The sequence below is a fragment of the Mauremys mutica genome, chromosome 19, assembly GCF_020497125.1.
Source record: "Mauremys mutica isolate MM-2020 ecotype Southern chromosome 19, ASM2049712v1, whole genome shotgun sequence".
Classification (NCBI taxonomy): Eukaryota; Metazoa; Chordata; order Testudines; family Geoemydidae; genus Mauremys; species Mauremys mutica.
The window spans coordinates 7,534,131-7,558,611 of record NC_059090.1 but is presented as its reverse complement, the minus strand read 5'-3'; the positions used below and the strand labels follow the sequence as shown (position 1 = coordinate 7,558,611).

The 24,481-nt window shown below is 49.8% G+C and overlaps 1 protein-coding gene across 3 annotated transcripts in view; it reads right to left on the bottom strand.

Moving 5' to 3' along the window:
- The window catches only part of LOC123353029 (NADPH--cytochrome P450 reductase), a 61,597-nt gene that overhangs the window by 13,859 nt on the left and 23,257 nt on the right, over window positions 1-24,481 (bottom strand). For 2 of the 3 annotated variants that reach the window (XM_044993734.1, XM_044993736.1), the window contains exons 3-8: window positions 10,485-10,533; window positions 9,442-9,570; window positions 8,089-8,238; window positions 6,669-6,793; window positions 5,391-5,480; window positions 3,021-3,119 (exon numbers count right to left, since the gene is read on the bottom strand). In XM_044993734.1, the coding sequence (XP_044849669.1) occupies window positions 3,021-3,119; window positions 5,391-5,480; window positions 6,669-6,793; window positions 8,089-8,238; window positions 9,442-9,570; window positions 10,485-10,533 (642 nt within the window). Of the gene's footprint in view, window positions 1-3,020; window positions 3,120-5,390; window positions 5,481-6,668; window positions 6,794-8,088; window positions 8,239-9,441; window positions 9,571-10,484; window positions 10,534-14,906; window positions 15,073-24,481 lie in introns of those variants that run through there. The other variant, XM_044993737.1, reaches the window with a different exon arrangement.

The following is a 24,481-nucleotide window of genomic DNA, read 5'->3' as shown; positions in this document are numbered from 1 at the left end:
TTTGATAGGTCAGTAGCTGACTTTACACAGAGTAACCGCTGGCTGGCTTGGAAGCATGAAAACATTAATGGACAAGACCTTCCCTGTCCAGGTCCTTCTACTTATGGGTCTCCCCATCTATAAAATGCGGATACCACCTCTTTTGTAAAGTGCTTTGAGAGCTACAGGTGAAATGCACTATATTGAGGTATTAATATTACTGTTCCCACCACAATCTGACACTCCCACTTCCCTGGACGGCACAAATACACTTTATCCCACTTTGCATCACTTGGTTCTAGAAGATTCCCAGGTCACCACCTACAGCCTGATTGCTGACCCAAGGGGATGAATGCAGAGCTCCCTGGATTAAGTCTACAAGCAGGTGCCTGGGAAATTACAAATTAGTCTCTTTCCACTACAGATGTGATGATCCAGGTTCTTTTGATAAACTTTAAAACAGTCCATACAAAAATAATAAAACCTAGCAGCGAATCTTCGCCAACAGCATGAAAGTAGCCAAACCAAAGAGAGGAGAGATCCCCAACTCCCTCCCAATCTTACTCACCCTCATGCATCTCCCACCTCCCCAAAAGTCCAAGGAAAATCAACAGGTTTTGCAGAATGCCCACCCAATCCAAGTTGCTAACAGATGCTGCTTTAATCAAGGTTACAAAGAAAGGGCTTCAAATCCAGCCTCTAAGGTTGTTCCTGCCCAGAGGCAGATGCCAGCACGTAACACTTTAACTACCTGGTATGAAGATGCAACAGGTACATAGGCACTAAAAGGCTAATTATTTTTAGGCTTTTCTAGAGCACATATCATTATAGTGTCTGAGCAGCTCATCTGCACTAACGAATTTAACCCAAATGCCCAGGTGAGATAAGGAAGGATTATAAACCCCCTTGTACTGATGGGGAAAAACAGAGGAAATTGCTTCTGCACTCAAAGGCCGTCCAGCAAGTCAGTGGCCTGCAATGTGCAGGTCACACTAGATGATCATGATGGTCCCTTCTGACCTTAGAGTCTATGATTAGCAAAGCCAAGAACAGACCCCTGATCTCCTGACTGGACTTGTGTTTGAGATGCTAAATTAGCATTCAGCCTCTCAAATCTGCACCCTGTTAAAAAGCCCTGGTTAAAAACATGGCTTCTAGTGTTTAGAGCAAGTACCAGTTCCCTCCTGCCAGAAAGGGATTTTTTTTTTGTTACAGCCTGTTCTAAGTGTTGCAATTCCCCTGTAGCTCCCAAGAGGTAAAGCCGCTCCTGTGACCTGAACACAGTTAGCATTTCTCCCACCAACAGCATTCTGGTTTCACACATGCCAGAGTCATGTTACCAAATGCAGCGCTGCTCATGAGCCAGCGCAAAGGATCATTGCCTAAGAGAAAGAACAACCAGTGTCCTTACTGAGAGGACCTTGCACCTGGTATCAGATGACTTTCTGTTGGATCGCAGCTTCACGGCTTTACCGAGCCAAACCTCTGAAGGTTAAACAGACACTGCAGGGAAAATGCAATGGACTTTTCATGGGGTTTCATCCTCTCAGGTTCTGTGCCAAGCGCTGGTTTCTGTCTGCAAATTGGTGACGCTGTCCCCACCCCCTCTGGAGCATGTTTCAATAGACATTGCAACATGCGCATGAGTCTTCTGAGAGTCGCATGGTTTTTCCTCACTGGCCTTTTACACTCAAGGGAACAGAGGGTCTCTCACAACACACTGAGTTCTGAATCCCTGAGTGCTGCTACTTGGGACTTCCTTTCAGGAACAGCCATTCCAGAAGGGCAGCTAAGAGAGGGCTATGGCTTGGAAGCTCCTACCACCCCCTCCATCTATCTATTTATCGTGCTTATATGGACCCCATTACTGTAGTGTAATGTATTTACCCTCACCACATCCCATGAGGGCAGTACCATTATCCCAACTATAAAAGTGGCAAACTGAGGCACAGAAAGACTAAGTGACTTGCCCCAGGTCACACACAAAGTCTGTGGCAAAGCAGGGAACTGACCCCTGATCTCCCAAGTGACAGTCTAGTGCCTAACCCACTGCGCCACCCTTCCTCTCTTCTTCCACCCCCCTAAATGAGTTGAAAGTTAGTACGATGCAATCTTGTAAGTTGGCAAGTGTTGTAAGATGCATCAATGCTCTCTCTCTCTCTCTCTCACCAGCCCAAAATGGCTCCTCCGGGTAGCATGGAAAACCAGATCATCGGATCGTTTGGATCTGAAGGGGCCCTCTAGTGGGACATTTACCCCGTCCATCACGCTGCAATTCAACAGGCCTGATCTCATTGTCTTTACACCATCCCTAAGGAATGGGTGTCGAGCCTTGACTATCCAGGAAGAGCCTCCCTTGGCAGCTTGAGCCTTATGGTTATTCCTGATAACCTGAGTTTACCCTGCTGCAAGTGATCTCTTTCTTCCTCCTTCTGTCCTACATGAAACTGATGCCTCTCCCCTGCAGAAGACAGCTGGCTTCCCCCTTAGACGTCCTCCCAGGCCTCAGTCTTTCATTACAACAATATTTGTGGCTCTGTTCTGACCTTGCCAATGCATCTGTCTCGTGAGAAAGTGGCAAATAACGATGAATAAAGCTGCAATACCTAAACCAATGTCACAAGTGCAGTGCTGAAGCTACCGGATCATTTTAAACTCAGGGCCTCTGATCCAGTGACCCTGCTTCTCTCATTCCAGCAGAGCTGGTATCGGGACAGACTCAGGAATGAAATGAAATGGTCAGATCTTCGCCAGCAGAATGCTCTCTCTTGGAAACTAAATCAGGGCTTAGGAATGAGACAGACCAGAACAGACTTCTAAGTGAAAGTTAGTAGCAGCATTTCTGTCAATCACTCGTTTTTCAATCTCGACCCCGGTATTTTACAGCCACACATTCAAATAATGTGGCTTTTAGGAGGCCATGTTAGGGACATGACAACTTCCAGCAGAGCATTTAATATCAGGCTTTGAAGAACATGCCCCTTGACTTTTCTGCACTGACCACTCTCAGCCAAAGTTACCTGGGATAATCTGGTACTTACGGTTTCTGGCTTTCGTAACTCTTCAGACGGCCCATCTCGCCAGTGTAGACCTTGTTCATATTGATGTCTGTGTGGACCACCAGCTCATACTGACGGATGCTGGAGAAAGAGAAAGGAGGCAGCTGTGACCCACTGAACACGGCTTGGACTATGTGTAACATCTGGTTTGCTGGGTGTAATCAACAACCCTCTTTTCCCAGTCAACGTCCCTATGCAAAGAAAGCACTTTTGGAAGTAGTGGCACGATGGGTTATTTTAGCATTTTAAACTTCAAAAATGCTGGTCAGAGCTGCTCAGGTCACACATGACACAAGTCTGGAAGTCTCAGTCTAATGGCCTAGAGACCGCAGGCCTCATCACAAAAAACACTTAGTAATTTGGCACAACCCTCAGCTTACTCAGAAGAGACCAAGGCCAGAGCTACCTGGGGAAGCTTCCAAAGGAAAAACAAAGTTCACCAAGTGCTGAACTTTGCTGAACCCTTTACAACTGATTGGAAAACAGTCTTTGTGGGACTTTGCTCCCGAGCTGTTAATCGACACAAAGTTCGTCAGCTTCAGGCTGTCGGACAAACGTTCCCCGTTTATGAACTACGGGGACAGCCGAGAGAAAAGGAAGCCGGTTCCCTCTGTCTTGTGGAAATGAGTGTGCCAGGAATTCAAACCTACTGCGGATTCGCTCATGAAACAATGCTAAATCTCCCAATGGCAAAGAACAGTTACAGCCCTGGGGAAACGATGGATTTATCATCTGTCCTGCAGCTCAAAATCTGAATATTAATACTCCTAAAAAACCCAAAGCATTAAACGTCTGGTTCCCAAGCATTTTATTTGCTCTGTATACATTAATTTAGAGCAGATAGGAAGGAGCCAGGCTGACAGCTTTGGAGACCGATAGCCATCGTTTTACACTGCAGCAGGTGCAGTCACTGCCGGGGGGAGGCTCATCCATGCCCTCCCCAGGGTCTCTCATAACTGGCCTCGCCCAGGGAGGAGAGTTAGCTCCCTCTCCACATGCAGCCACACCCTGGCTTCTCTGCTGGGCCTGCTGACAAGAGCTAGGCATGAGTGAGAACGTGCTCGCCGGGTCCGGGCCCTTGGGCTGCACTGGGGTTGGGCGAGGAGAGAGCGCTGGCTCCGCTTGATGTGCTGCCTCTCTACGAGGTTCCCTGTACGTACAGTGGGTTCCACTTGCTACGCCAAAGATATCATACGTCACTCCCGCTAGCTCTGAGGGGCCCATGCAGTGTCCGAGTTACACTGCTCTATCCGTGATTCAGCAGGCCAAGAATAAACCACCCAAGTTATGCCACTGGGGTCAACGGGGAGCTGTGGGGAGACGCTGACGTTCCCAGTGCCCCTTGCTGAAGGCCTTGTGAAACAAATGCCTCACACCTCCCTGAGATCTGCAGGCGGCACACTGCAAAAGCTCAGGACCTTGGAAGCAGTTACATGGGCAATACCTGTCTGCCTCAACAAGCCCCTGCTTCCAGCCAGCATAGGACAGTGAGGTTGTGCAGGGAGGAGGAGTGTCCATTAGGGGCTTTAAAAGCCCAAACCTTGAACTCCATCCACCTGAGGCAGCTAGAACGCGGCAGCAGCTTTCTGCACCAGGGGATGGCCAGAGGGAAGCAGATTTCCTACGTGGTACTCCCGTACTTCACGCCAGCTGTGCCTGGCAGAGGAGCCCCTTGTGCGACTCCGGCCGTGGCGCGTAGGCTGCTGACATGGTGCGCTGGTTGGGTCAGCTTGTGAGAGAGAGGGACGAAGTCTGGCTGAAAACCTGTCCTTGCCGCAGCTTGCACCTGAGCCAGGGCAAAGCTCTGCAGCCGCTCCCCATTAACAGCTGGGGAGACCCAGGGAAACTTCAGCTTTCATCTGACTGGCTCTGGCTCTAGACTGCGTTCAATCAGCATTCAGCGTGACATGTCGGTGCCCAGGCTCGCTATGGCAGCTGATCTAAGTATGTTATCAGACCATGATAAATGAGGTAGGGTAGCGCCTGGGAGATGGCCTAGTGAAAGACACAGGAGAGAGACCAGAGAAACAGCAGCAGCGTCGCTGGACTCACTGCCAGGTTATTTAGTTGACAGCTATTTATAAAGGGTTTTGTGCCATGGAGTAGTGAACTCAACAAATGGAGCCAAAGTTCTGATCATGCGTCAAACTCACCCCAGGACGTAGGGATGTTTGGACTGGACCCTCTCTCCTTTACAAGGGTGAATCTACTTCAGGTTTCTCGCTACTTTTAAGTCTCAATGGGGTGAGTCTTTGCTCAGGCCTGGATGGGAACTGGATGCCAAAATGCTGCTTTTCACTTGGGATTTCTGCAAAAACTACATGCCGGTATCTCCTCTGTTCCCACACTTACCTGGACTCCTCTCCGGTAGCTTCCACACCAAAGTGCTCGCACACTGCCGGCCAGAACTGCTCGCGCCAAGTGATAAAGTCCTCTTCCAGGCTGTTCAAGGCAGGAGAGAAGAAGCAGCATCAATGCCATGTCCTGGACAGCCAGAGGGGTGCTCCGGAAGCAAACTGCTGTGAGGCCCCAATGCCCGGGGGGAGGGATGGCTCAGTGGTTTGAGCATTGGCCTGCTAAACCCAGGGTTGTGAGTTCAATCCTTGAGGGGGCCACTTAGGGATCTGGGGCAAAAATTGGTCCTGCTAGTGAAGGCAGGGGGCTGGACTCAATGACCTTTCAAGGTCCCTTCCAGTTCTAGGAGATTGGTATATCTCCAATTATTACCTATTACCTTATTACCATATCTCCTCCCACACCCTGTGCTCCGCTCCATACCTGCCCTCCTCTAGTTCACGCATCAAATAACTAATTTTAGCTGGACCCCAGGGAGCTAGGATGACAAATTCACATTCAGCCCCGGGCCATGTCTCCACTTCTGCAATATCATCAGTGATTCAGGCAGCAGCCATGCAAGAGGGTACTGGTGACCTCATGTTCACTGGTGAACTCCAGTTCACACAGACGTATGTGCAGCAATGCTTTCTGCACTTCTGGGTTTTTCCTCCAGAGGTTTCCTCTCCACACCTGACTCTCACTAAAGATCAGAGCCCCAGGGGGTGAGTCTACAGGCAACATTACCTAGAAAGCTCAATGGAGGTTTCAGGAGGCCTTTATTTTATTGAACAGGTTTAACTTCAGAGTGATAACACTTAAGGCAGGCTCTGGGCTAATGCAAGTTTCCATTTGCTGGGACAATCACAGGAGTGATCGCACCCGGGCATGTTAAAGCAAATCAAAAGCTATAGTAACAACCGTGTGTCAGGCAGATCCGGACGGGGGCGGGCTGAGAAAGACACAGAGGGGTCCCGCTAGTTTATACACTTGAAGGTTAAAGAATTTAAGCTACACCCCAGCGCCTCTATGAAAAGAGCTCCTGACGCACAAGGGATCTGGCAAACTACGTGACTCCAAACCGAACAGCCATCCCACAGCTCTCTGCCCCAGTGAGGATGTAAAGCCCCCAACCAACCCCTGCCAGGTACATATGCTACCTAGCAGAAAGTTAGCTCCACTACACGCAGCAAGCTCTCACACGTTTTATATAGCCGTGCACACACAATATGGTCTGTTCTGCTGCGCTTGCTCCGAGCCAGCCACTGCTCAAACCATACATCCAACTCTACTCACTTCCCATCATCGTCTCCCATGCCGAGCTCAAATATCCGCTGGGCTCCAAGCTGCTCCAGCCTCTTGTCCACGTATTTCCCCATCGCGTTGAAATGCTCGTAAGTCTTGTTGCCCAGCCCAAACACCTGGAAGGGAATGACAGTCAATCAATCAGACGAAGCCAATGCGTTAATTAAAAAACCTCACGCCGAAGAGGATTGGCTGTAAACATATAAAGTCTCTATCAAAAGGAGTCGGGGAGTCCATTTGGAGGGCTCTGGCTGGCTAAGGAGGGAGGTTTTCTGTGGCTATAAACTTTCGCCACTATTGTAGGTCACCGGTTCAAATTCAGCCCAGATCCACAGTGTCCAAAAGCTGTCCCCATCTGCCGACTATTCGGTGTTCTCTGAAGTGAGCTGGGGGGTTCAGTTTCCCGGGGAACAGAACCGCACTAAAAAGCACCACCACAACTGGCTCCTTTTTAGAAGCCTCAGGAAAGAGGCCCAGCACCGAATGAGCCATGTCCTCTCTCCCATTATAAACAACATGAATACCACCACCTTGCTCTTTCATAGCACTTTTCATCAGTACATTTCAAAAGTGGTCATTTTACAGAGGGGGAGACTGAGGTATGTTGCAGGGAAGTGACTCGCCCAAGGTCACCCCAGGGGCCAGTCAAGCCAGGGATGGAACCCAGGTCTCCTGAGCGCTATCCACCAGGCCACAGGGGTTGAGGCACATGAGTGGGACAGAGTGAGGGAAGTGGCACCTCTTCTGGGGCTGAACAAAGCACTTGGCCCTATATCTCCCCCTACTATCGGTATCCAGCGCTCTCTAATCTACCATCCCTTCCATTCCATTGTCCAGTGTTTGTACTGTACGTTATACCCCCACTGGGGTGAAACGACCTAATTTGGAGACCAAGCAATGGATTATCTCATGTTTTGCAATTCTGGGTACCACCCAGCCCAGAAAATCTGCAGGGGAGGGAGCTAAGGCAGTTCCATCTCAGCCATTATTAGATTTAAGTACAGGAAAGAAATAATACATTTCTTGGAATATCTAATTTGCAGGAGAATATCTGGCCTAAGGCTGTCCAATTAGCCTGCTAAACAATAACAGTAGCCTGTAACTTAGTTACAGCCTTCGCATTCAAGTGTGTGTTAGACGCCGTCTGCAGCAATATGATCCAATGACCCTTCATGATGTAGCGGGGAAGGAGGGAGACATGAGTCATTTTTAAAGCACACAGACCCATGTTTGCAAACATGTGCGGCACACAATGCTGCACACCTGACACAGATGTGCAAGTCATGGGTGCAAGGCATGCAAACTGAGATTGCATGCTCACTTGTAAATTCATGTCTGATTTGGGCATATGCATGGGGAACTTTCATGCCTAAATCAGGCATAAGCAGTAACACGGAGCTGGTTTACTTACTGCAAATTTGAGACCAGTCAGGTCAGTATCAGTCTCCTGCAGCCAGTCATAGAAATCCTGGGCATTGTCCGTGGGATCACCCTCTCCATATGTAGCCATGCAGAACACGGCCAAGGAATTGTCAATCTCAGAGAGGCGGCTCAGATCAGACTAGAAACAAGGCCAGAGAGATTACGTTCCTTACATTATGTAGCACTTTTAATCTTCGAAGATCCCAAAGCAATTATTGTGAACGTTATTTCGGGGGGTGGGGGGTGGAAGAGATTTTTGCAACTGCCTCTGGTGTGCAACGTGGCAACTGTTTGGTGTTACTTCGCATTGTTAACCAACAGGATTGCGGCTAGGACACTTCAGGTTGCCTGGAGACAGATTCCCAGGGTAAAGTGACCTATCAAATCACCAGAACCGAGATGTTCTCTGTGATATGGAGGTGGTGGAACATCTGCAAGGACTTCAGAGCACTGGTTCTGGCCCCAACGGAGATTTCTCTCACCCACTGGTTCTCAGAGTATGGGGTCCAATTCCATCTCAGATCAAGGTGGCCTCCCACCCAGCCAGGCCTCAGAAGAGAGCTTCTGGCTCACTTCATTTTGTAAGCAGCTATTATTTTCTACACTCTTCAGTAGCACACCTGACTGTCATGCCAAGGTCACAGAGGTCTCACTTCAGCGGGCTGAGGTTAGCGAATGGAGGAACCCGGACCAGAGCGGGCAAGCTCTCCAGAGGCGGCTGGCTCATTCTTTCCAAACGGCCCACACCAGCTTCCTGCTTGTTCCCACCCTTTCACTGCACGGCATGATCTGCCCTGTTCAGCTCCTGCCTCCGGCACAATCAAGCCAAGCAGCTGCTTGAAGCCCCAGAGCACGCCCACGCTCTGCAGCTCACAGCCCTGCCCCATTCCCCCTTCGGTCCCACTGCCAGAAAGGGAGAAACCCACTGGCCCAATCTCCCCTCCCAGCAGACGGGAAGGTCTGGCTCTTTGGGGGAGCCTACAAATGGTTAGTTCAGTTCACGATTACGCCCCTTTTTGGAATAACCCTGTAAAGCAGGTGGTGACCCCTCCTCAGTCCCACATCACTTTCCAGGGGCTAAGGCCCTTGATTTTGCTAGCACTAAATGGTTCAAGGACACATTCCTCATCTCGCTGTGCCGTATCTTACTGGGCCCACAGTTACTTAATAATGGCTGCAAGCAGCCAATGCTAACAGCTCATCCCCTTCTTCGTTAATTAATAACATGTCCCTTCTGCGTGCCCTGCATCAGAGCCGGTCGCGGGCACCACTGATGTACTCTTCGCACGCATGGAATTCAATAATGGAGTAAAGATGCTGTATGCAGCGAAGTTAAACTTACCAAATCATACTCCTCCGGGTCCGCTGACATGCCTCGCATGCCGTAACGATGGGCATCTTTGGACAGGCGGTTGGCAAACTCCTCTCCTGTACCAGTCTGGGAACCATAGAACACCACGATGTTTCGCCCCTGGAAAGACAGAGACCCAATTACACACGAGTTGCTAATCTGGCCAGTCACTGGAGTTCAGGGGAGAGGAGGGTGTTGTCATGGTTAAAGGAAAGGACCGGGAGTCAGGAGTCCTGGATTCTATTCCTGGCTCCGACACAAACTTGGGCAAAATCACATCTCTGGGCTTCTGTGTAATACCTACTGGGAGGCTAAACTACTGTTCGTACAGTGCTTTGAGATCCACCATGGAAACCTGCTAACATGTGACACGTGATTATTCTGTGGAGGGGGTTGGGGGAGCGATGACAGTGTGTGATTGGAGCACAGCTCCTTCGAGTAGAAACTCCTCGGAGAAGGAACTGGTCATTCTGAAGCATTTGGGAAGCGCGCCGTGGGTGCTACCATAAATAACCATCAGCCAGTGAGTTTAAGGACTTGCACCATTTTCCTCCTGACCCCAACCTCACATTACACTTCCCTTTGCTGCTGAGCCCTCACCCGAATTACCTCTCTCTTCAAAGAGGCAGATTCCATCTGTCTAGTACAAAAGGATATCTGCAGAGTGCTCTAGAAACAGCCCTGATCTCCCCCCGCCCCAGCGCCCCACCCCCTTTATTTAATTTTACTGGCCTTCCAGAACTCAGCTACTGCACAAAGATGCTCATTAGTAGCAGGACTGAATCCATCTCCCAGCAGCTCCCTGCTGATGTTAGCTAGACAGCTCAGTTGCTAAGCAGCTCCTGCTTCTTCAGCACTGGAGGGGTCCAGTACCTCACACAAGAAGCTGCCCGCCTGCCGCCAGAGTGCCAGGAACAGTGGCAGGAATTGGAAAGGAAGGGAAGGGAAGGAAGAGGCCTCCATCCCCTCCACGCCGGCTGACCAGGAAGACCCTGCTCCTTCCACAGCCTCAGAAAGGAGGGAAAAAAACTTACCGTTTTCTTCATCTTCTCAACAAAGCTGCTCTCCCTCACCGAGGATGTTCTGAAAGACAGCAAAGGCCTCCCTTTCAATGGATGCGTAATCCGAAAAGAGGGGGAATGGGGCAGTCGGCGAGCATGGAGCAGGTCGGGGAGGAGCCGAGGGGATTGCTACACATGGCTAGGGAAGAGACCTGCTTCATAGAGGTGGGATAAGGCTACAGAGGAGAGCGGCCTGGTGAACATGTCCTGCTGCCATTCATAAGGGCCCAGATGCATTAACAACCCCGAGATCCTACTTACCTGGAACTTGGAGCAGGACGGGAGTGATGGGGCAGAGAGGACTTTCCCTCGCCACCCTGAGAGATGAGATCAGCCCACTCCAAGAGCACTAGCAGTTGGATGATCCACAAAATGACACGTGCAGGGGAGACCAATGGGTGGGGAAGGATGGGGAGGGGAAAGTCAACCCCGAAGGAGATGGGCAGTAACTTACACTCATACACGCACACCTGTTTCCCCGCTCCTAAGCTCCCCACCCTGAAATGCAGACAAGACTCAGGATTACAAAGATCTATTGAACTAGCTGCAGATACATGAACATTCTGCTCCCCGGTGCCTCCCCCAGACTGACAGCGAACAGTGACGCTCCCTCTCTCCCAGACACTGGTTTAATTGCTTTATGGATCCATGGGTACACCCTCACCTTGAGCAGTGGTGCTAGACAGACAGACAAGGACAGCAGAAATAATCAGTCACTGGGGTTGGGGTGCCCATGGGAGTCAGGTGCCTAACTCACTTTGGCACTTTTACAAATACCTCTAGGCGCCCATCTGCGTCTTCAAGCACCTAAATCCCTTTGTAAATCTAACCCAAGGACTATTTAATCTAGCAAGCAGAGCTCTGATAGACGTCTGTAAACACAGCAAGTTGCACAGAGATGCTCAATCAGATGCTTTTATTTAACCAGTCCCAGAAGGCGCTCAATGAAGTTATACAAAGGAAACAATCGAAATGCTTTTATGCAACATCAACCACTGAACTCACTGCAGCAGGAAGAAAGTGCTTGAGTGGAGGAAGAATTAAAAAACAACAACAATTAGTCACCTAAATGAATAAAAGCAACATCTGCACTTGAGCTAGCTAGGATACAAACTACAAGGGGCTGCTACTCCTCATGCTTCTAAGTCCATAGCCACGACACCAGCGTTGGATGGCCTAGCTAGATCAGTCAGAGGTGTGATGGGGAGACATCCCTGACCGACACAGCTGTGCTGGGCAAACCCCGCAGAGCCGACGCAGTTCTATTGATCACACTGGGCTTTTGCTAGCATAGCTTGCTTCGCTCAGCAAGGATGGGGGCCTGGGATCAGCGCAATTTTGCTGGGATAAGCTGCGTCCACACTACAAGTGCTTTGCCAGTATAGCTGTACCAGCAAAGCGCTCCTAGTATAGACCTGGCCTGAGTAAATGCTGACCCCCAGTCTGGGATCGGGAATAAGCCCTCCTTCTCCCACCAGTGCTGACGTGTTGGCCGGCAGGCAATGACCACTGCTGGAGACATGCTACCAGACTAGATGTGCAATTATTCTCTTCTGGTTTGGCAGTCCCTGCGTTCAGGAAGCCTCAAGGACCCCAACTGGTCAGTCACAGGGCTTCTTCATCTCAAAATCCAGCCAACAAGCTGCTCGCTATTGCGAACAGACGTTCCAATTTGCACAGCTCCCCGGAACTCCCTCCCCGTCTCAGGCAAACTTCGATGTGACGTGAGCTCGGAACCTTGCGGCTCAACACAGGCCTCCAATTCAGATGGATTTCCACCCGAGTCCCTTCAAACGTCCTTTCCTGCCTCTTGGCTGAAACGATCCGTTCTGAGATTCGTTATCCGACGGGGTTCTTGTGACTGCCCTGCACCGACATCCCCTTCCTGGTGCTGTCCATGGGGCAGGGCTGAGGAAAACGCAGGGCCAGAGAAGGGGAAGGATGAAGTTCTTGCCTCTCTCCAGGGGCAGTAAAGGGATGCTCTTTCATCAGTTTAGGCTTAGAGCAAAGTATGTTTTAAACACAACATCTGACCCACAGGCGCAGCTGCCCCTCGTTACAAAGCTTCTAGGACAAGCCTGTGTCCTTCTGTGGTTGCCGCTTGAGCCAGGGACTGGGTGTGCAGGAAACGGCTGCTCTGCTCACAGAATGAGCCAGTGCCACAAGCCTCCAGGGGTATGACACTGCTGTGATAAAAAAAAACCCCACAGGACAGAGTGTCAGAGCCTGGGCCAGATGATTACAGCTCGCAGGGCCGAATGGCTACGTTGCAATTTTATAGTCCTGCAGCCCAAGCCCGAGTCAGCTGACCCAAGCCGGCTGCAGGTCTTTCGTCACAGTATAGACGCACCCTAAGAACCAAACACCTGGAGACCTCCTTGGAACAGAGCTGTGCTTCTCTGGAGGCTGATTACTGATCAGAGCTATCAAAAATCCCTTGCAAGCAGACTGCTGCCGTCTGAGGGCTAAAGTCTCCTCTCAGGCCTTGTATACACAGGGATTTCAGCCACTGATACTATCAGTGCAGCTTGCTCCACTTTGAAACAGGGACAAACTGACCCAGTCCAAATAGTGTCTACACTAGGGACATTAGTGGCTAGAAAGGCAGTATAAACAAGGTCTCAGTCACACCAGTGCAATCACACTGACCTCACAAGGGTGACACTGGTGTAAGCGACCCAGATGACTCTGGAAGTGAACAGAAATAAACTATATGAGAACGCAATCCAGACCCGGGAACCCCAGGAGAGGCGGTGGCTTTCTAGCTATAGTCATATTAGACACTGGGGTCTTTTCCCAGACAGCAGGATGAGTGCCAGCCGATTGCTCACTCTCATTCACCGCCTGGGGCTTTAGCCGCACGCAGGAAGCGAGGAACATGGGACGCGTTCCCATTTCCCTTTCATGGTGGAAGAATGCGAGGCTGGGTCTCCCGTGGGAAGAGAGGAGCCTCTGGGCAAAAACAAGAGGCTTTGGCTTCTGACCGTGTGAGAATGTGCAGAGTTCGCTAACGGTTTCCTAACCCGCATGGCCCCAAGGGAGGGATCCTAGAGAATGTGTCTAAAGCCCTCTTTGCACTGGGGTTGTGCTCAAATGCATCTCTCTCCAGGCCTCCTCTCCTCACCCCAAAATAATGAACTGCTACAGCTCCCCTCACTAGGCTCCGACTGGACCCTGTTCTCTTTGCAAGAAATAAGTCCCTGGCAGCTACAGGTTAGGTGTCAGGGGAGAGAGAACTGTGCAGGGAGGTCTAAGCTATTGGGAGAAACCAGCATCAGACAATGATTAGATCCACATAGACATTGTAACGTACACAACAGCCGCACTAGACCAATTGTAAGGGAAAGCCATCAGGGGATTAGGTTGTTAGAATCTGTTACGCAACTTAAGACCAAAAGAAAATATGTTTCCATACACAGTATGTAGATTGTGTATCTTACTTGGATACACACTCATCTAGCGTTTAGCTACTGTGGTGATGGGCACGCCATAAACACCAAACAAATTGAAGACAACAGGTTTGGGTTTTTACAACCCACTGCAGCACCCTGATCGAGCACAAGAACCTGCATGTGAAAATGAACAGAAACGGATGATAAAAGCCATACCAGAAGTCTATTTTCATTGCCCCAAAGGAGAAAGAACCAAACCAGTAAACCTAAGGAGTGAAAAGTACCATCAGTATGTACAATGCTCTTTTCTTTCTAATAGTCTATGGTATGGTTTGTACCACAAGCAAGAAACCAGGCAGAGGGAGAGGGTGTTAACTCAGTTTAACCTACATCTTTAAAATATACAACTATACAGACTATGCTTCTCTCGCTCTTCCTACCAACATCCAAAAATGCAGAGAACCTCCCTGAGACTCTGCCTCTGGTTTGAGTTCAAAGCCAACAGTTCAAAAGAGAGAAACGCCAACGCAGCCTGAGGAGGGTCTGGAAGTCTCCAGATCATAACCATCCACATCCCGTCAGAAAGCTCCCAAGGCAGCAGCCTTGTTTAGTCACCCACTTGCAAGCTGGCACTAGGCATAAGCAGATTAAGCAACTGCTTAGGCCAGGAGCAGCTCATGGGGTCCCCCTATTATTGGCATGTATTGGGGGGGCAAAATATTCCTCCTTAGGACCCCCAATGGCACTAACTTGTACGTATTTTTCAGCACAAGATCCTAGGTCCAGATGTCGCTCTGAGTCAGAAAAAGACAGGAACACCCTTCGCCCCGCTCTTGTACTTCTCTGTCTGAGTAGCATGCCTTAGGCAGAACCTCCTTTCCCCGTCTCTTCCTGCCCTCAGAGTTCAGCAGGGAGATCAATATACAATTACATGCAGTTCTTAAGAGAGACGCAGTCCTGGGAGTAAGAGCTACAGTTTGCTGGATACGGAAGATTGACTCACCTCCCCAGAGCCAGGTCCTCTTGCGGGACCGAGTACAGACATCCCATGGTTAAGGCGGAAGAAAGGCAAACAAAAAGAATCCCACCGCTTCTGTATCCGTCAGAGAAGGGAGAGATTTTAACTTAGCTGTTGAAAAATGTGCACGCAGGCCTTTCCATTCTGCACCTCTCGGAGCTTAAAGCCAAATCGCCAGTTTCCTTTTGTTACGGAGAGTGGAGCCCGCACGCCAAGTCCCTGCACAGGTCATGGTCGGAGCAGTTCAGTTCGCTAGGATTCTCGCCGGACGCTTTGAAAGTTACCAAGCAGATCCACACAACCCTGAGAAACTGCAACATCTGGCAGCAGTGGCAGAAAGGAATTAGGAGTCGAGAATGAAACCTCCCATGATTCTCTGCAGCACACTCGCCCCCCCCCCCCCCGTAACACCCCCCTCCCCCGGCAACTTCCCTTCTTCTGTATGGAAGGGGGCATAAAACTCCCTCCCATGTACCCTTGTTACCTCAGCAACAGTTTATATCATAGCCGCTTTTTTCATTTTTTTTTAAAAAGGAAACCATGTAGGGTGAATGAAGCGATTCCAGACACCAGAGAGGCAGTGCTGAATGTTACTATGGTAGTGCCATCCATTAGGAAGAAAGGCTGTATTGATCATAGCGAGTTTGTTCCCTTTGGGGTCATATTAAATTAAATTAGAGATGGTCTCGCTCTCTCACCCTCTCTCACCCCCCGCCCCCAATAAGTTAACTAATCAAGCTAAGAAACTGGAACAATTCCTAAAACCAGGAAGCCCTTTAAAATACAGGGAATGAATCTTGCTAACATTTGAGGATACAGATAAGCCAGTTTCCGTCCCAAATAATGCTGCAGGACAGATGGAAAATAATTACATATCATCTAACCTGTCTCAACCTATTCTCCGTCTCACAAATACCACAGCAGAGAAATGCACTAGGGCATGGCGAGAAATCTAAGATCACGAAAAATGCATATGCTGCCTTGCAAAGAGCTAGCTCCCCAATAATTCCACCCAAAGGCAAGTTGCATACTCACTGGTCCCTGAGCCCATGGAGATCAAAGGGACATTCCTCTCTAATGACATCTGCAGAGCAGGCGCTCTAAGATTGCTACCCTAACGGTTTCAATTAAGTCTGTGAATGGTCAAAATGCAAGCGCACTTCTCGAGGTTTCACTGTGCTAGCCTGCCATGAACGGCCAACTATACTGTGCATTTATACACAGTCTTTTGTACAAAGGTCTCAAGCATTTTACAACATTAAGCCTCACATCCCCTCCTGGGAGGAAATTACCTCCATTCTGCAGAGGGAAAGCCGAGGCATGGAGGAGTCAAGTGACTTGCCCAAGTCAAAAGAGAAAGTCAGCGACTGAGCTTTGGAGTCCTGATTCCTATTTCTGTGCCCCAGCCGTGACAGAATGCTGCCATTCCTACCGGGGCACATCGCATGTATTGCTGGATGCTCTCCATTCAATTCAGACTGTCCAGAACAGGATCTCTGGCTCAAGCACTGTTTCCCTAGTGATCATCATAATCTCAACAGCAGCATTTGGTGTCAGAAACACAGTAGTAGACTCCCACCACACATGATCCAAGGAACCATCACATCCTATTCTGCATTAGCACAATCAAGAGAACATTTTCTGTCTAACAAATCTAAACATCCCAGCAGCAGCTCATACTAAATAAATCCTTCTGGGAAGTAACAGTGCACAGACACCTCCAGTCTCCCTCCCAACTCCTGGTTCCACTGCTCAGTTTGTTTTGCCTGGAGATCTGGGCAGGCTGTAACCTCTAGCCCAATGCAATTAGAGAAGAGTCTTGATCTGCAGCGTTTTCTCCAGCAGGGCATCTAGGGATTATCCCCTTTGAAATCTGGATAACTACTCAAATTCTTCACTTACTGACAACTCCATCTCAATTTGGGATTTAATCCACCTCTCAAGTAGTAGCATGTTCATATCCAATATGTCTTTTGGACTAATCTATAGCTCTCTCCTTTCACGGGCAGAGGTGAGGTCTTTTTATCTAGCCTCTTCCATCCATCGTGGCAACTGATTAAATTCCATCCCATGAGTTTAGGCTACACACTAAATTGCTCCATAATCAGCACAGACAGACTCTGCAACAACAGAGAGCCAGCAACCTAACTCAATGCTTACTGCCCTGACACACCCAGTGGATGCTGAGCAAATAGCTAATACCCAGGAAGATGACAAGCAACTGGTTTTTCTTCTCTTTAAATGGACACAGCCCTGTCGCAAATGTCTAGCGCCAGTGAAGGGTTAGATTGGTAAGTGACATGTGAATCAAAGCACAGTGAAGATATCTACCAAGGGAAACAACAAGTGTAATGTGCCTACGTTGATTTTCATGATTTTAAAAAACAAAAGCATGGCATTGCTGTAGTTATGGGTTGAACTGAGAGAGGTAGGAAACAAACGGCAACTTTATACTGTGATAGGGCAAGCATGCCCACAAGAGTCTGAGGAGTGGTATTAAGACAATGCAACCTGAATCATAGAATACCAGGGTTGGAAGGGACCTCATCTAGTCCCACCCCCTGCTCAAAGTAGGACCAATCCCCAGACAGATTTTTGCCCCAGATCCCTAAATGGCCCCCTCAAGGATGGAACTCACAACCCTGGGTTTAGCAGGCCAATGCTCTAACCACTGAGCGATCCCTCCCCCCACCACCACCACCTAGGAAGCCTTCTGCCAGCCATGACGTCTGCCACCACCAGAGGGAGATGACGGAGCCTCTTTGAGCCAGGGTTACAAGAGGAGAGGGCGGAAAATCCCAGCCCTGAATAAACCCAACACACTGTAACGATAAAGGTCTCGGCTTACATCATTAGTTGCCTCATCCAAGAGCCAACAGCCCTTGTGGGCCTGATTCTCAGAGGCATTGAGCAATTGCAGCTTGCTCTGAAATCCAAGTGAGTCGAGGGTGCTGAGCATTTACTAGGATCAGGCCTTCTGAGTCCTGCCTGGTTAATATACCAGCTGAGGACGGCTGACTAGTCAATCCATTATCAGGGTCAGGGTAACCCATCAAGAGGGCCAGGCTAGCTGCCAGAGTTAGCCGTAACTGATAGACTGATTTTGCATATTTATCAAGTAGGAAACCCCACCCTGGGCTAGAGGATGGGAGGGAAGTAAATCCCCAGATAAAACAGCCTCGCTCATTCGTTTCCCTCCAGATTCTAACTATCCTAAAAACGGAGCTGCAACCACAAGCACAGGGCCCCAATCCAGCTGCAGCCTCTAGTTTTGCCTTTGGAGGCAGGCACGCAGCTTCTGGTGCCACTGGCTTACGGCTCAGGCAACTAGTGAAACCATCCAGGCAATTTGCTAACATGCCTTATGAAGCCTCAGCCAGTCACGGCAGCAGAGCAGACTCTGGACTGCATGGGAAGAAGCCACTTCGAGGCGCATTTCCCAGCTCCATTTACTATCAGAATAGATCAGACTTACTGAAGTCGCAACATGCAATTGTGCCAGCTACACCAGTCACGGAGCAACCTTGCGAGCTGCATTCCAGCTGTTGGAAACGGGCAATGTCCCAGTGGGCAGGAGATGTTCCCACTTCAAGGGAAAACTGGAGGTGCTGCTCTTCCACAGCCCCCAATGACCCCCGCTGGGGAGCACCAGTGCAGCCACACAAGGACGACAGCGTGGTGTGAACGGTGCAAAAGTGCTAGAATGAGAATAAGTGACAGTGCAGGATAAAGGGGTGAAAACCCCGTGAACCGACTCCCACTGGCCCCAAACCTCGAGCCTCATTCCGAGCTAAAAGCCCACCCGCCTTGCTCAGGTTTGGTGGGGAAAAGAACAGAAAGTACGTGGCTGGATGCTCCCACCATACAGAGCAGCCCAGACAGGCCTGGCGTTCAGTGCGGAATGGATGGCGTGTTCTGCTGGGAGACACAGAAGGGCTGCTAGGACATGAGCTCCTCATCTCAGAGACACTCCTGATGAGACCTGGAGCCTGATTCTCCCCAGCCTTGCAACTAGTGTAGTCACGGACACCTGTGCAAAGTGAGTGTGAAATGCTGCCGCCCAGACAGCAGTGTTTTACACAGATGTAAATGACGAGACAAGGCACAGGACGGGGGTGAAGGTGGGGGGAAAACCAGGCCCTATAAGATGGCCAGCGGCTCTCAGCCCCAGAAAAGAGTTGGCCAACGTCACAAAAATAAATAAAAAGCCTCACAATGCCAGCAGTCTCTGCTTATGGGCAGGACAGAGGCTCACTGCACTAACCACCCGCCCCAGTAAGTGATTCGTGCCTTCACTTTCATAAACACCAAATCGTTTTCTCCAAACAAAAATATAAAACCAGGGGCAACAAGACTCTTGCAGATAAAAGGGAGGGGGCTTTGGGATGCTCCTTCCAGCCAAGGGGCCATGGTCTTACAGTTAAAGCCTTAATACAGGGCCAAGCTATCTGAGAGGCCATCACTGCCCTCTGTCTTATTGCAGTGCCTGTGATGAATCGGGTTAATACTGCTGGCCATCCCATGATATGCAATAGAGTATGAAAGACAGGGGTTTCTCCTATGATCCCCTAAGGGATCTCCTATGAAGGAAGATGCCCTCTTCCTTCAGTGCGCATCAAATGGGATGTGCCAGAGACTCCGTGAAGTCCTTTAGGAATGCTGCTAATTGCAACTGATTTTACATGGAAGATGGTCACATACTGGACAGGCAGGAACAAACAGCCCAAAGCAAGCTAGATGAATCTCAGTGTTCCTCTATGGCACGTTTCTCTGCAAAGCGCAGGACCGTCTCCTTTGAAGTTGTGCGCGATTCGCATTCGCAAGAGCTGTCCCTGGGAGTTTTAGCAGATGATGAGACAGGAATCTAGTTCAGCGTCCCAGTTTGAGTTCCCTCACTACTCCAGCTCCCATCATGATAGATCGGTTCTTATTAAACTCCCCAGAGATGAAGGCTGGCGCAGATAAATACACCACGGATGACCAGATAGCAAGTGTGAAAAATCAGGCTGGCGTGTGTGTGAGTATGTGTGTGTGTGTAATAGGGGCCTATATAAGACAAAGCCCCGAATATCACGCCGGTCCCTATAAAAATGGGGACATCTGGTCACCCTAAATACACCATACAAAATGAAGCCCATTGGTGGGGGGAAGGCGTGTTTGAATGGTCCAAGGAAACTCACAGGTTAGGACTGAAGTTAGGACAGATGACAATCAGTGAATAACGACCATGCTTAGTACCAGCTGCGCTTCTCTCTCTCACACACACACACGCGCGCCTCTTTGCCCCATACAGTGACTTCATTGCAGGATGCTTGTGAACAATGTGGGTTCCTTCCTTTAAACTTCTAGCCAGGGAGTGAACTTTCCTCCTCCCGACGAGATCCATTTTCCTAGGGTTTGTGTTACTAAGCCATGCTGTTTCCTCTCTGTTAGCATGTGACATTTCACCCCAGGGATTTCACAATCCGCCTCACTCCCAGCCTCTCTTCTGAGCAGAGACTCAGGGCTTGTCTACACTGCTGCGATGGAGTTCTGCGCTGTAACTTCCCAGTGCAGCTGCTGCAGGCACGAACAAAGGTTTCTAATCCATGTTACCATCGTCCTCTTCAGACAAGATTACATGAATGAGAACTAGGAACCTATCAGTTCATGCTCACAGCATCCACACGGGGGAGTTACAGCCCAGCAACTGCAGGGCACGGCCTCAGTTATGCCTAACACCGAGGCGAGATTAAAGCAGAGGCCAAAGAGAGACTACCATGAAGCTCAATGCACTCATTTTCACCTGGGACCCACACCAGAGCACAGGAGTGAAACACCAGCCTCACCCGGAACCCCTGTCCTTCAGTTAACTCACTCTGCAGCAGATCCAGGAGTTTGGGAAAGATAAACAGAGATGAACATTAATTTCTAGTGCCTAAAGCAGAGTTGGCGTTACATTCACAGTAACAGAAGCATGGCACCCTTGCTGAAATTCACCTCTGTGCAGAGGGCCAACACAAGGCATCTACGGACCACTTACGCCTTGTGTCAGGGGTGCTCATTTGACCATGCTATGGACCTTTCTTTCCACAGGCATTCTGCGATAACCTGTAATTCTTGCAGTAGTGAAAGGATGCTTCAAAGGAAAAGACACCACTCATCACCAGCATGGGACCTCCTAAGCAGTGGTGCGTGGTGGACAAGGAGAGGAACCCATTCCACCCAAACTGCTAATGCACCATCACATGAGAGATCTTAACACCACTCGAAGGCAGGAAACTGGGCAGAAACCAAGGTTCAGCCTCCTTGTCAGTATGCATTCTGTGACTGCATGACAGACCCCACCAGAATACTGGGGACCTGCAATTCACAAAATATTTACCTTGCAAATCATTTCTATTTCACAAATAAGGTGAAATTAATTCCAAAACAGAGGCCAAGTCACCAAAGCAACTCTTATGAAAAGGCCTTGGTACACCCTGTAGTCATCTTGGACCAGTGAAGTGTCTCTAGGAGCTACAGTCTCACCAGGTGAGGTCAAAGGCAAAGGAGATTGAGGCTGATCCTCCTGCTGTGTAGTGGGTGGATGTTCCAAAGCTTGCAGGCCTTGAGCGTTTTGCTCGGTACTGAAAACATCCTCCTGGGACTCCTCATGGAGCGTGGTAGGAGATCTAGGAGGCTGAGGAACCAGGGAGTATCTGGAAACTAGAAACATGCTCCATAGGTTCCGGTAACGCCACTGGTACAGCACAGGACCCCAACCCTGAGTAAGGTTTCCTTTCTCTGGAGTGTCTCTGTACCTCCGGTGGGTACCAGCAACAAAACTCCCTTGACAGAGGAGAGGAGTGCTGTCATCTCTCTCAAGAGCAAGGGGCATAAATGCCTACCCCAGGCTCTGAGCAAGACTCCCGAGTCAGACGATCACAGTGGTGCCATACCAAGCGGTGCCGAGGTCGAGATACACCATTCTGGAGCTATTGGTACATAGCTCGGAGATATCCAAGTAGGTTTATCCCAGGACTGCACCGCTTGAGAAAACGCCAGGAGGTTGGAGGCTTTATCCCCTGGCAGTGCCAACTTACTAGCTTCAGGTAGGTCCGTAGCTGGGGCCTGAGGATGCACCGTCACCGAGTGAGCTGCCTCCTGTACCATCAGTGAGTCTGGCACCCAAAGGCAGAGTAGATCTCGTACGGCCACATGTGCCTCTGGCATCGTTGGTACAGAGATACTTTCCTGCTGTGGATATTGTTGCGCAGAAGTAGCTGGTACCACGGCAGGGATCAGTTACCAGAGCCTTGATGCGAACAGGTCGGCACAGGGAGCGTCTCTTGCCAAAAGGGCCCTTTCCTCTGTCCTCCTGAGCACTTACTGGTGGACAGCACAAGGGACCCATGTCTTTTAGCTGAGCTAAGTCTCAGCTCCTTGGACAAATCAGCTCCTTGGCACGGGGAAGGGGACTGGTGCCGACATCCCGAGACATTGTCCGGAGAGGCATCCCGCACCCACCCTGTGCTGCATGCCCCAAGCGGTAAGGCTCGGAAGGCAGATGCAGGGCAGCCTCCATCTCGGGCTCTCTTTGTTTGAGGTTGAAAGTCCCTGCAAATTTGGCAGCAGTCCCTAATGTGACCCTTGCTGAGACGCTTTAGGCAGGTGAAATGAGGATAACTTACCGGCACAGATCTTTTGCAGCCAGCACAAGGCTTAAACACTGGAGACCGCGGCATACCCTAGTACTGGGGGTCTGCGCCCGGTACAAAAGGGGAACTGATGCGCCAATAAAACAATCCAAGCAACAAATGAAACATACATTCATGTAAACAACTAGAAAGCGCCAACTATTTATGGTAAAGCTGAGAGATTCCCCAGAAGGGGATAAACTGGCAGAAGGAAGCCAACACACTCCGGTTACCGATCACAGGCAGTAAGAAAGAACCGAGGGGTCCAGGGCAGCTCCACCCTTTATACCATCATGCGGCAGTATGAGGCAACAGAGGCCACATGTGCCGGTAACGTTAAGGGGGAAATCCCTGATTCTAGGGCACTAGGCACACACATACCTGAAGGGGAATGGACATGTGCACTCGAACTCTGAACTTCTTAGCTTTTGTGGGTCTGACACCTTGATTTTAAGGTTGCATTAATGATGCTGGGCTTTGTTTATAAAGGAGAAAATAAAAGGACAATGACTAAAAATGCTGTTGGGGAGAACTAAGGAACTGGCTGGAGGGGTACACGCACTACTGAGACCCAGCCCCAACTAACACCGGGGAATACTGTGCCCAGGGCGAGCGCTCTCAATACGTTCCCGGATTTAGAAGAGTTATAACGTTGTAGGGCAGATATCTGAGGCCCAAGAAAGTCAGGCACGAAGACAAGTCACGGTTAAACCCCTGAATGCTTGGAGTGCTTTTCGGATTCAGTAACTAATAAAGGAGCTTCCCCAGATGTGGTGCTCATGTTGCCAGAGACAGAAGCGACTGCTAAGCAGTGCCAGGTACAGCCTGATACTTTCAGATAGGCTGCTCCTGTCTTGCTGGAGGCTAGCACCAGTAAGGGGAGTAACAGCCAGGATGTGGGCCATTGTGATTCATCGGCCAGCACCGCCACCTTGCTCTTATGAGGTGTTACAGAGACGGGCAAGTGCAACACAAGGAGAAGGTGAAACGGCCCACAAATAAATAAAGGAGACAATCATTAACAATCCTCCTCCCTCTAATACCTGTCAAGAGCAGAGAGATGTGGGGCAGCCCTCTAAGCATGCACAACTGGCACCGCAAACACTTGCAAGAGGCATGAATTTGGCTCTTTGGATTTAAAAAGCATTCAGTTAATCCAGCTCTATATTCCAGTCACAGGCCCATGGGTCATCTGATTAGTTCTGTTAATGATTCCTCTATGCTGGAAACTATGAAGAAAAGTGTCCTGATGTTACCCCACCATGCCAATCCTTTTGTGAGGTGCTCTTTGCCCCAAACAAAGGCCTGTCTAAGTGATCATTGCTTCTCCGACCTCCCCCCACCCGTTAGAGAGCCTCCTTCCACCCATACGGCCCCACATCACAGTTCTTCTGAAGGAGGATTCCTCTGGAGACATCAACCCCACTCCTTAGTGGATGGAGTCAATACTGGGCAATACCATTGCTGCTGCATGGGAAGGAGTCTACTGAATCTACACTGCCACCCAGGAAATTCACTTGATTCCTGGTGTCTCACCTTCCAGGCTGGCAGAAATCAAAGCAGTGGATGACAGTGAAGAGAATAACCAAACAGAGCAGCCATTTCACTCCTCACTCTGGAAGTATGTTTAAAGCAGAGGCCAGGTACAACGGCTGGCACCGAGGCTGACTTTATTCCTGTTCTACACGGCTCAGTTCTGAGTGGCAAACCCCGCCTTCCCACCCTACAACTCAGTGGGACAAGGTAAAGACGAGCACTGATGGCACCACCGAACTACTCTCTGGTAGCTGGGAATGCCAGCTCTTCCCCTCCTGGAATCCCAGAGGCGTGAGGCCAGCCTGGCTTGCCCACCTTGGCTGGTAAGAATAGGATTTACATGCTAATCTCACTTAACACAGAAGT